The following is a 12,310-nucleotide window of genomic DNA, read 5'->3' as shown; positions in this document are numbered from 1 at the left end:
TTCTGGTAATATTGTATTCTTTAATAGTGAATGTTATGATGATGTACAATGGAAGTTGAACATTTATGTTTCAACCAACAGCATATGATGTGAGTTGATAAGAGTATTCGAGTAAAGCAATTGTCATAAGTATCCAAGTATTATATCTACCTAAAAGCTTCAAACATTAAAATTTTTTCATTGATGTATGTAACTACCCATGATGAACCATTTGCAATGAAGATCGAAAAGCAACACCACCTTCCAGCAATTGGCACCCTTAGTTGAATCATGAAGGTCCCACCAACAATGCATATGTTTCCATCAAGTGTGTTTGCCTTCACAATCATCAATATCCGTTTCTGCTTCAGACACAACCCAGCTTGATTTATCAAGCAGCAAAGGACATGCCCTTTCTTTGTTGAGAGACATCAGCAAATTAATGGAGGACCAGTCACCGATGTTCAGTATATCTCCAGAAAAACAACCAAGGGTTTCTTTGTGATTTGAGTTGTCCAGCCAACTTGTAAATTCATCTTCTACAAAGTGCGAACATATGCCTTCCTTTTGTGGAAATTGAAGAGCCTGATAAGCAGATGAGTGATGTTCTCCAGGGTAATCAGTTAACAAGAAGTGCTTCTGTCTTAAATCAAAATCAAATCCAGAAGAAAGGAGAAGAGCTTCCAAACCAGGATGCTGCTTCTCATTGAAAAACATGCTCATGGACCAATGATGGCCTTGAGGAGAACAGACAATGCTGCCATCTTTGCACGTGTAGTCATAAGTGCAATATTCAGTAAGATTAGGACAGTATGATAAGGTTAAAGGAAAATGATGCAGCTTTGCAACCAGACATTTTCTCTCTTCAAGGCTATGTTGTCCATGGTCATAGTTGTGATAGCTATCTGAATATGAGTGTGTTAATGAAGTATAGGATAGTAACGATGATGGAAACAACCCACTTGCATTAAACCTATTATCTCCACTCTGCCAATAATCATCAGCCAATGAAATTGGTAATGTGGAATTCATGTCGAGGTCCATATTGGGAGAGGCAATACTTAATATTTCGTCACCTTTCATGTTGTCAAAATCCCAATCCAGCAAGAGAGAGTGTGTTTCACTTCCAAGCATCAGTTCTTTCTGGCCATGGAATTCATCCAGTTCCTTGAGATGGCTTGATACAGCCAGTCCATATTTTTCAAATGAAAAATCAGAAGTTGAATCATTCTCAGTCCACAAACATGCAGAGCTTTCACCATCTAAGTCACAATCAGGCTTCTGCTTTTGGTATTGAAGATGGAATTTGCTAGGTGGGCAGGTTGGAGGGGGGGAACCTAAATCCCATTTCCACAGAAGTTTTTCTTTTGAGTTGTCAATCTGACAAAATGAAGAACCATCATTCAAGTATGGTCCATTTTCAAGTCTCCTAAAATTCTGTATTGGACTATATTGAAGTTTGTTGGAGTGAATATATGACTCAGAAAAAGTCTGTAACTTCAATTTCATATCAATCTCCACTGGCTGCATCTTTTGACCCTTAGAACTCTGCTAAAGAAATTAGTTTTCAGAACGATAATCAAGGACCAAAAGAGGATTAAGATCCAATGAAAATTGAAAGAGCATACCTTGTTTTCACTAGTCTTAGGGGATAGCCGACTGAGTAGCACAGAAATGAAATCATACCTGAGAAATTTTCTACTGAATCTATAATGAGAAGCTTCAGGAAATTAAACAATTTATGTAAGGTCAAATGCCTAACCCCTTCGAATAGAGTGCATCAATTTCAGGAAATGAGGTATCTACCCACTGACGTAATTTCTGTCTCTTTCTAGAGAAAGCTTCTTCATCTATGCACTGGGTTCCTGAGGATTTGAAAATAATTTACTTTGGTTTCACAAAGAATTCTTTAAAATTTTTAAGTGGAGACACCTACATGGTTAGATTGATGCTAAAAAATGCATCTGCCAGCAACATCAATTTTGAGATTTGGAAATGATAAATAATTTCAGAAGATTTACATATCCACACTAATATACAAAAATTAGTTCTATTTTTGGCAGCCAAGAAGATGGGGAAAAGAAGAACATCTTCAATCTCATAAAAACCCTTTGTAAACTTCCATATATCTTTTTTCACCTCCATCTTCTTGGCCACAAAATGGAGCATCTTTGAGAATGATTAGGGCTTAGTATAAATATACCCCTAGTTTTGGATGCATTACTACATTCCCCTGTGTTTTTTAGTATGCTGCATGTATCACCCAACAGTGTGCTAGCTCCCTTCAAATCTACATCTACAAATTCGTCAAATGCCATTACTTGCAGAAGTAGAATCAAGAGTATAAATTTGATTCTATAGGTAATCCACATTCGAGGAAGTGAGAAATTTCATAATCTAGTCTCATGTCATACTCTAGACAGAATTGGGAAAAATTTTGAAAATTATGGAACCTTAATTTCAATCTACCAACTGATCTAACAAGCTGGACAGGGTTAGGCACCTCATCTGGACATGGGTACAGAGCCATATCTGTGCATTTCTGACTTTACAAGTTAGTCTGTGTAGTTGTGCTTGTTTGTTTGTGTTTACTTATCTTTGCTTGAGTTTGCATATGCATATGTACAGACTTCAGAGACTAAAATGGTAAAGAAACTGATGACTTTAAAATAGATTCCAACACATAAGGGCATAATTCACTCATTCTTCTACATATATGTTCTAGAGTAAATAAAGAAGGATACTTCTGTAAGTGCCCAAACAAGAAATATGTGCTGGACGTTAGTTGACATGTATATCTCACCATGTCTGACATGCTGATAGCTAAGTGGGGAATAGATTCACTTATTCATAGTTATTGGGAGATGACCAAGAGGGGACCACAAATTTTATATGAAAACAGATGTACAAGAGAAACAAAGAAGATGGTTGCCTCACACAAGTGTCATATTGTATGTGCAACAGAAAAATCAATTGTCATGGCAAACTTAACTGAAAAAACCTAAACAGAAGATGACATCAACACTTTGTACCTCTTGTTAAGCATCGGAAGAGATTTGTTCGACTTAGCAACACCAGCCAACATGTGATTAAACAAGGTCTCAGGATGGTAAAATTGAACTTATATCTGCCATGTTGTTGCCAATTTTACAATCATACAATGCATCTAGACATGTGTAATGAGCACCCTTCATTTGGTTATTGGTACACGATTAAAAATTTTCATGATAAAAATAAGATAGAAAAAGACTCAGAATATATTAGAGGGAAGAAAATTTATTTAATTATAGGGAAGATGCATGTAACATGGCATAAAAAATAGCTACTATTGTTTCTTTTACATATCCCCTTCCTTTTTCTTTAATAATAGGCATCTCTTTTGTGCGTGTGTGTGTGTGAGAAAGAGCCATCTAATCAAAAGAGCAGTGTTCAAAATATTCTTACATGACCCAGTACAGTGCACACCTGAGTTCTTTGAAGCACCCCCAAATGGTGAGAGGAATGAATTGAGCCATTTAATGACAAGTGTAGTGTTCAGAATATTCTTAAATGCCCTAATACAGTGCATACCTGAATTCTTTGATGCACCTCCATGTGGTGAGAGGAATGAATTGAAGTTAACAGGTGTAAATTGTTTAATGTGCAATGAGGACTTGAGGTCCTTACTGCTGTCTTTTACCATGTTCTTTGTCTCTGCATGTTATAAAAGTAAAATGTTAGTCTTAATGATTCCAAATTGGATCATGTGACATGTACTAAATAAAAACTTCAGCAACTATGAGAAATTTTGGTAACACCCACATAACAATTAAGAACCAGTACCACCCAATACCTACCTACATAAAAATTAATAAACAGTACTGCTCAATACCGACATAACAATCAAGAAGCATTATGGCGTAACGCCTACACAACAACGAAGAAGCATTACTGCTTGACCCTACCTCTACTACAGTTAATTGATTTGAATTTCTTCAATTGATCATCCTCTTCAGGCAGTGGACAGAAACTTTTGCTTGCATCTTTCTTCAATTTCTTAAAGTATGCATACTCAGAAGTTTTTGGATCATCACCTGCATTTTACCTTTGCATCAGAAGAATAACATTTTGCCTAATGGTACTACATACTGATGACCTTGCATCATTCAGGATTATAATATAACACAATATTAAAATAATTTAAAGACAAATGAAAAAGTGCAAATATTAGAAAGAATAAGCCAGAGAAGCATAAGCCAAAGGTACTTTACCCTGCTCCAGAAAACTAAAGCTAAGTGCAAGAATAAATAGCACTTACATCTTGTACCCTGGGTTCCTCCAATAGGTATAGAAGATGCATCTGCATCTGCTCTGCAACTTGGAGGATGAGCATTTTCCCGATCCATGAACTTCCCTCTTTTCACCCTGCTAATATCTTTGAGACAGAAGGCAACATAATAATTAAAATAAAATAAAAAGACAAGTCCAGATGTCCATGTGGAAGAAATGGAGCCAAGCATGAAGCTCAACACAAGGTTCATTATTAACTATTGAGTAGTATCAAATCCAAGAACTTCATCATTTATGGCATGTTCATTCTTCTAATCACCCACACACACACATATATATGTATGTATATATGTAAAAGATGGGGTTTGGGGCTAAGTGGGTAAGTTGGATGAGGTGGTGTATTTCTTCAACTCGTTTCTCGATTTTGTTTAATGGTTCCCCAATAGGATTTTTCCAAAGTTCTAGAGGCCTAAGATAGGGAAATCCTCTTTCTCCTTTCCTCTTCGTTTTGGCAATGGAGGCGCTTTCTTGTATATTGAAGAGAGCTTTACAAGGAGGGTTTCTAGAGGGTTTCCTAGCTAGTGAAAGAGGAGGTGATAGCCTGGTAGTGTCTCATCTTTTATTTGCTGATGATACCCCTAGTTTTTTTATGGTGTAAGTAAGGAGCATGTGGAGGTCTTGAGTTGGGCATTCATGTGGTTTGAAGCAGTGTTCGTAAAAATCAACTTAGACAAAAGCGAGTTGATTCCAGTGGGGTGGTTCCTAATTTTGAGGATTTGGCTAGGTTGCAAAGTGGGCTCTCTCCTATCTTGTTAGCCTTCCTTTAAGAGTCACTTTCAAATCCCCTCGTGTTTGGCGTGCAATGGAGAAGAGATTTTAGAAACGGCTCGCTTTGTAGAAGAGATAGTACTTGTCATAAGGAGGGAGATTGACTTTGGTAAAGAGCATTCTCTCTAACCTCCCAATCTACTATATGTCCTTGTTTGCCATCCCTTGCAAGGTGAGCTTAAGTTTGGAAAAGATTCAAAGAGATCTCCTTTAGGGGGAGGAGAGTCCCAAATTAGGCTGCATTTGGTGAATTAGTCTATTGTTTGCATGGAGAAAAAGGATGGGCGCTTAGGTATCATAAATCTTTCTATGTTAATTCAGGCTCTTCTTGAAAAATGGTGTTGGAGATTTGTTGACATTATGGAAACAAGTGATTATAGGGAAATATGGAGAGGAAGAGGGAGAATGGTGTTCTCGTGCCTCAAGGGAAGGTTATGGAGTGGGATTTGGAAGGTGATTAGGAATGGGTTAATGGAGTTTAGCAAAAGGGAGGCTTTTAAGGTAGGGAATACCTCTCTAAGGGTGGGAGGCTTACATTGATCAAAAGTACCCTGTCAAGTCTTCCGATCTACTTCATGTCCCTTCTCGTTATTCTTAGAAAGGTGTGTGCTAGACTAAAAAAGATTCAAAGGGATTTTTTATAGGGAGGTGGTGCCCTTGGAAAAAGACCCCATTTGGTGAATTGGAATTTAGTTTGTGCGGATAAGAAGGAGGGTGGCCTAGGAATCCGCAGTTTTGTGGTCCTAAACAAAGCCTTGCTCGGAAAGTGAAGTTGGAGATTTGCAACAAAAGGGGAGTCTCTTTGGAAACAAATTATCATTGGGAAGTATGGAGTAGAGGATGGGGGGTGGTGTTTGAGAGAAGAGAAGGTTATGGTGTGGGGGTGTGAAAAGCTATTAGAAATAAATGGAAGCAATTAAGATGTAGATTCCACTTCATGGTAGGGAATGAGAGAAGGGTTAAGTTTTGCAAAGATTTACGGTGTGAGGAACTAACCTTGAAAGAAGCTTTCCTTAGCTTATTTCATTTGGCAGTTAACAAAGATGATTGGGTGTCAGAAGCTTGGGAGGAGGGTGAGGATTTGGGTAGTTGGAGTCCATGCTTTTCAAGACATCTTAACGATTGGGAGTTAGGGGAGGAGGAGGCTTTGTTTCGCAAACTACAACTCTTGGTTGTGAGAAAAGAAGTGGAGGACCTTATGAGCTAGAGAGATAATAAGAATGGCAAATTCTCTGTTAACCTTGAAAGAAGCTTTCCCTAACTTATTTCGTTTGGCAGTTAACAAAGATGGTTGGTGTCAGAAGCTTGGGAGGAGGGTGGGGATTTGGGTAGTTGGAGTCCCTTCTTTTCAAGACATCTTAACAATTGGGAGTTGGGGGAGGCAGAGGCTTTGTTTCGCAAACTACAACCCTTGGTTGTGAGAAGAGAAGTGGATGACGTCATGAGCTGGAGAGATAATAAGAGCAACAAATTCTCAGTTAATCTTGAAAGAAGCTTTCCCTAACTTCTTTTGTTTGACAGTTAACAAAGATGGTTGGGTGTTAGAAGCTTGGGAGGAGGGTGGGGATTTGGGTAGCTGGAGCCCCCGCTCTTCAAGACATCTTAACGATTAGGAGTTAGGGATGGTGGAGGCTTTGTTTCACAAACTACAACCCTTGGTTGTGAGAAGAGAAGTGGAAGAAATTATGAGCTGGAGAGATAATAAGAACGACAAATTCTGAGTTAAGTCCCTTTACTGCTTCTACACGAGGGCTTTTAGAAAACCATTCCTATGGAGTATCATTTGGAAGTCCTAGGGTCCTGTGAGGGTGAGTTTTTTTTGCTTGGGAGGCGTCTTGGAGCAGAATTCCGACCATAGACCAGCTGAAAAAAGGGGTTGGAATATCTTGAATAGGTGCTACTTGTGCAAAGAAGAGGAGGAAACTACCAACCACCTACTCTTGTTTTGTGGCAAGGCTAGAATGTTGTGAATTTTGATTTTTTTCCCTTTTTAGTGTGCAGTGGGTTTTGCATTCTTCAGTTAGAAGGAATTTGCTAGGATGACACGACTCTTTTGTGGGTAAAAAAAGGGAGAAGGCATGGAGGGCTGCCCCCTTGTGTTTAATGTGGACCTTATGGAAGAAAAGGAATGGAAGAGCTTTCAACGATGTCAAGTGGTCCGACCAAGCAATTAAATCTCTTTTCTTGTATACTTTTGTGAATTGGGCTAGAGTGTACATATAGGATCACACTTTGTCCTTGAGTAATTTCATAGATTGGTTGTTTGTCAAGTAAGGGGATGACCCTTTTTTTTTGTCTCCTCACTACTTAATTTTTTTTCAGGCGTTGTTTGTATACTTTGTGTGTACTTTTTTCTTCGTCTTTTGGCACTTCTAATGCAAGCCCTTTATTTACTTATAAAAAAAAAATAAAAAAAAAGGTGGGGAATGGTGGAAGAGTGTGGTTCTGGAAGGATAGGTGGTGTGGAAAGGATTCCTTGGAAGAGGCTTTTCCAAGCTTGTACTCTTTTGCCTCCTCTAAAGATGCTTGGTAGCTCAGTTGTGGGAACAGACAAGGGAAGTGGGTCACTGGAACCCTGTATTCACAAGACTTAACAAGGATTGGGAAATGAGAGAGCTGAAAGCTTTTTTCAAAGGGTTACACGAACAGGTGCTTAGAAGGGACGATGAGGATGTCATGTCTTGGTGGGTTTCAAAGAAAGACCTCTTTACTGTTAAGTCCTTTTACTCCCTAGTTCCTTGCAACGCTAGAGAGTTCCCTTCAAGCATAGTTTGGAACCCTGGGGTACTAAAGAGGGTTAGCTTTCTTTGCTTAGGAAGCTATTTAGGGGAGAATCCTAACTATGGATCAACTCAAAAGGAGGGGTTGATTTTTACCAAACAGGTGTTTTTTGTGTAAATCAGAAGAGGAATCAACAAATCATTTGTTTCTTCACTGTCCCAAGGCAGCCATGATTTGGCAGCTTATTTTTTATCTTTTTGGTGTTCAGTGGGTTATGGCCTACTCTATCAAGGAAACCATACTTAGTTGGCACAGCTCCTTTGTTGGGAAGAAAAGAAAGATTCGTCTTGATTATGGCAATAGAGGCCACAAGTCATTTGCACGAATTATTTCCTACAGACCCTGCCTATCAGGGGAGAAAAAAAAACAAAGAAACAAATAACTCTTCCAGACTTGTGATATTTCATACCAAGAAAACTTCCAAAGTGGAACTGTATCCACATCAGGGACAGTGTTGGATATTACAGTCCCAGACAGAACTCAAACATTTCCCAGATGTGCCCAGAACTTCATCATAATTTTTTCCCATGACTAGATACATGCCTTGGAGGCATCAAGACACAAGTATATAGCTATAATATAGAAAAAGAACAAGAATTTCAAGGAAAAACTATGAAACAAGTAGCAGAAAATTACCAATACATCTAAAAAAAAAGTTATGTTTTGGAGCTTCTTCCGGGGTATATATTGTGGTATAAAAATTTACATCAATTAAACTTATGTACATATTATTTGTAATGCAATTACAGAAGAAACACATCTTTGTAGATCATTGTCTTTGCCATATCAGCATCCCACTTTTTCAAGATTTCTCATGTCATAAGTGTATCAAAGTATTGTGGTTGTGTGTTGTGTTTGGTCCATACTTCATTGTAAGAGACATGCCCAATTTGGATTGACTTTTGAGAATTTTTTAAGCCAAATATGAATGTTTTAGGCCCCGTTTGGGTTGACTTATGAGAAGCCAAAAGCTTTTTTAAAAGTTTAATAAGAGCTTTGGTGTCTATTTGAGTAATTTTGTTCAAAGAGTTTATGACTTATAAAAGAGCTCAATATGGACGTCATACAAATATTACTTCTTGAAGAAACTTTATTTTAGCTCATGCAAGTAGTTCTTTCATTTTTAATAAAACTTTTACAATACAAATATTGAGCTTTAAAATTTATGATTTTGGTTTAAGCTTCAACTTCCAACTAAGGCAAAAAACAGGATGATATCCCAAACGAGCTCTTAGTAATGTTGAAGTTATGATCATAGTGTTATGAATTTTAAAATAGTTTAAAATAAAAGAAAGGATAAGGTAGCTTCTTTTAGAAGACGTTTTTTGATTTATGCAAGAAGCTCTATAGACTTTAATGAAACTTTTATACTACCACTTTTGCCCCTTTATTTTTAAAGGAAAAATTAAAATTCCAAATATATCCTCTTTTAATTCATTTATGGTTGGATAAATATTCTGACATGAGATAATATCGATTCTATTTTTTTTCTATCTATACTTTTTGAAAAAACTTATTTCATATTAATTGTTATTTATCTATGCTGGTTTAAAAACTAATATAGTTTGTAATATTTAATCTATTTTCTATGATTATTTATTATAGTTAAATTATAAAATATGAATATGGGAATTTTGGGTGTGATGAATTTATTATTGGATAAATATTTATTAGGTATAAAATGAAATTTAAATATTTTATATGTATTCAAATCGGTGAAGAAAATGTTCTTCAGAGGATAAAATGGTCATTACAAAGCAATAGGAGATTTAAGGAATGTTTTTGCCAACCAGACAAATAAAAAAAAATTAGCACTAAAAAAATCTTTTAAAATATAATCCCAAACATCAACTAATAAGCCAAATAAAAATCAAGGCTTATGTTTGTGCTTTTATTAGAAATAGAAGCACAAGTAAGAAGCTATCCCAAATGAAGCCACAAGTCAGCTGATCAAAGATGCATGAATGCTTCAGTTTCTACCAATGAATGATGGGATTATTGAGGATAAAGTCCTCACAAGTGCCATACCAAAACCCATGGAGCAAGCATCCAGATTCCAGACAAGCATTCAATACCACAAAATCACTCATTCACCAGGCAAGTAATTTTGAAAAAAAAAAAAAAAATCAATTATCTAAACTACCCACATTTGCCAAGGACCATTTGACTTGAACCTCACTAAGGTGGCGTTTGTTTTTTTGAGTTAATTCTAAATAAAACTTAAGACTAAATAGTGTTAAATATTAAGTTATTGGTTTGCTTTAATATTTTATTTCTATGAAGCAATAAGAAAGTAAAAAAAAAACCAATAGGTTCACTTTAGTTATGGTAGTTCACTTTTAGTATTCAAAAAATGTAAAATATTTTAGCTTTTCCTATTCAGTCAAAAAATTTAAGAAATAAGTCATAAGTCAACAAAAAGTGAAAACAAATTATTTGAAATCTGAAAGCAAATTGCTTTGAGCAAAAAGTTAAAAAAAACAAACAACAACTAAGAGTTGGCCACGCGCAAAATGCACAGGTGAGGTACCGAACGTCTAGAAAGTTTAGGAGAAATGTTAATAGTAAGAAATGCTCAGCATGTTGAACTTGTCCATTTTTCCAATTGTCCTATCCCTGATGATAGTTTCATGATTATTGAATGAATGGGGAATGGGGAATTACATACCGGTATTGTTGAGAATGGTAGTTTGGAGTGGTTATCCAAATTTTTAAAAATAATTCAAATCTCCCTCGGCTTCGTCCAATTTCACAGATTTTATTTTTTTCCAATAGTTACTGGCTAGCCAATTTTCCCTTCTAATAGAAAATTTTCAGGTTTTTTTTTGGCGGAATTACCTATCCAAATGTACATAAATTCAGATCCAAATTCAACTATATTTATTTAACTGCAATTTTGTAGAACAATATCCTCAAATTGAAACTGCAAACCAGATCAAATGCGAACCAAAACAAGACATGCTACACTACTCGCTAATATCAAACGATTAAGCATCGAAAGATATGTAAAACTAAGAAATTTCAGAAAATCTGCCGTGAATTGGTTCGATAAATCACCAAATAATATAATTCGAAGCAATGCGATCTCCGAAAATAATTGAAAACTTAAAAAAAAAAAAAAAAAAACTAATAAATTAATAGAAGGTTAATTGTGAAATTAGGAAGAAACCTTGAGGTCCCTGAAGACCGGTGGGGATGTGCAATGGTGCTGTAGAACTGGTTTGGAAAATTCTTCTCTTCATTGTCGATGGTGAAGTCCGAAACCCCAGCTCCGAGAGAGATTGAAGAGCGAGAACGGCACGTGACAGGGGTCTGATTAACGGCGCATGCGGGAAATTGCAAAAATTCCGATTTTCATAAACAAAAATTACACACGTTCAATAATATGATTTTAGAGGCTTTTTTTTCGGGAGAATTATGTTTTGGGGATAGATGAGTTTCCAAATTAACAAAAGGTTCTTCAAATTGAGCCCAAGACCCAATGAAAATATGGAAATTGAGTTGAAGGATATCATCTTTCAGTATTTCCAAAAATGCCCTTTATTGATTTTGAGAAAAAAAATTAATATTTTTGAAATATACTTTTATTTAATTTAATATTTTTTTAAAATATTTTTATGTAATTTAATATTTTTTAAAATACTTTTATTTAATTTAATATTTTTTAAAATACTTTTATTTAATTTAATATTTTTTTTAAATACTTTTATTTAATTTAATATTTTTAAAAAAATAAATTTATTTAATTTAATATTTAAAATTTATTTAATTTAATATTTAAAAAATATTTAATTTAATATTTTTTTTAAATACTTTAATTTAATTTAATATTTTTGAAAACTACTTTTATTTAATTTAGTATTTTTGAAAAAAAAAATTATTTAACTTAATTTTATAAAATATTTTATATGTGTTCTTAAAGGGTATATTTGTCCGTTACTATTTCATATCCTTCAACTCAATTTGAAAAGTTACATGGACCTTTTGTTAATTTGGGGGCCCATCTACCCCAAAACATAATTCTCCCTTTTTTTTCCTTTATTTTTTAGAAATATCTATTTAAAATATTTATAGAAAAACATTAAATATGTTATAAAATGATAATAAACATATTGTAAGTCGGGAAGAAGAATATAAAGAAATATATATAATACCGTTATAAATGTACAAGGGAGAAGAAGAAATTATAGAAAGAATGAGAGAACTTCTTACTCGAGGTGTGACCAATATGAAGTATGCGGAACTTTTTATATATTTGATATAAATGACTTCCATTTACTCATCTTTTATAAATAAACTTTAATCTAACTCTTAGTTAATGCTGGGGTCATTCATCACTCCATTTACAACGCTCCTTGTTGATGTTCACCACATTAAAAGAATGTCTTATTAAAACCCTGTTAATAAAAAAATCCAATGAGAAAAATTTAATAAAGAAAAAAATATACATTAT

General features: G+C 35.1%; 1 protein-coding gene across 2 annotated transcripts; it reads right to left on the bottom strand.

Moving 5' to 3' along the window:
- Positions 1-11,246, bottom strand: LOC104879826 (uncharacterized). Of its 2 annotated transcripts, XM_010654142.3 has the most exons (8): positions 11,027-11,246; positions 4,277-4,393; positions 3,924-4,052; positions 3,550-3,672; positions 2,183-2,275; positions 1,742-1,844; positions 1,608-1,665; positions 1-1,527 (listed from the first exon to the last, which is right to left on the bottom strand). In XM_010654142.3, the coding sequence occupies exons 1-8, from the start codon at positions 11,097-11,099 to the stop codon at positions 304-306; spliced, it is 1,920 nt and encodes a 639-aa protein (XP_010652444.1). In that variant the 5' UTR covers positions 11,100-11,246; the 3' UTR covers positions 1-303. The 2 variants fall into 2 exon arrangements, with proteins under 2 accessions (XP_010652444.1, XP_010652445.1); XM_010654143.3 differs by lacking the exon at positions 2,183-2,275 and having other exon boundaries at positions 11,027-11,245.
- Positions 11,247-12,310: the final 1,064 nt, after the last annotated feature.

This window comes from Vitis vinifera, chromosome 7 (assembly GCF_030704535.1).
Source record: "Vitis vinifera cultivar Pinot Noir 40024 chromosome 7, ASM3070453v1".
In the NCBI taxonomy this organism is placed as follows: Eukaryota; Viridiplantae; Streptophyta; class Magnoliopsida; order Vitales; family Vitaceae; genus Vitis; species Vitis vinifera.
The sequence above is the reverse complement of the archived record's forward strand: the minus strand, read 5'-3'. Positions and strand labels throughout refer to the sequence as shown.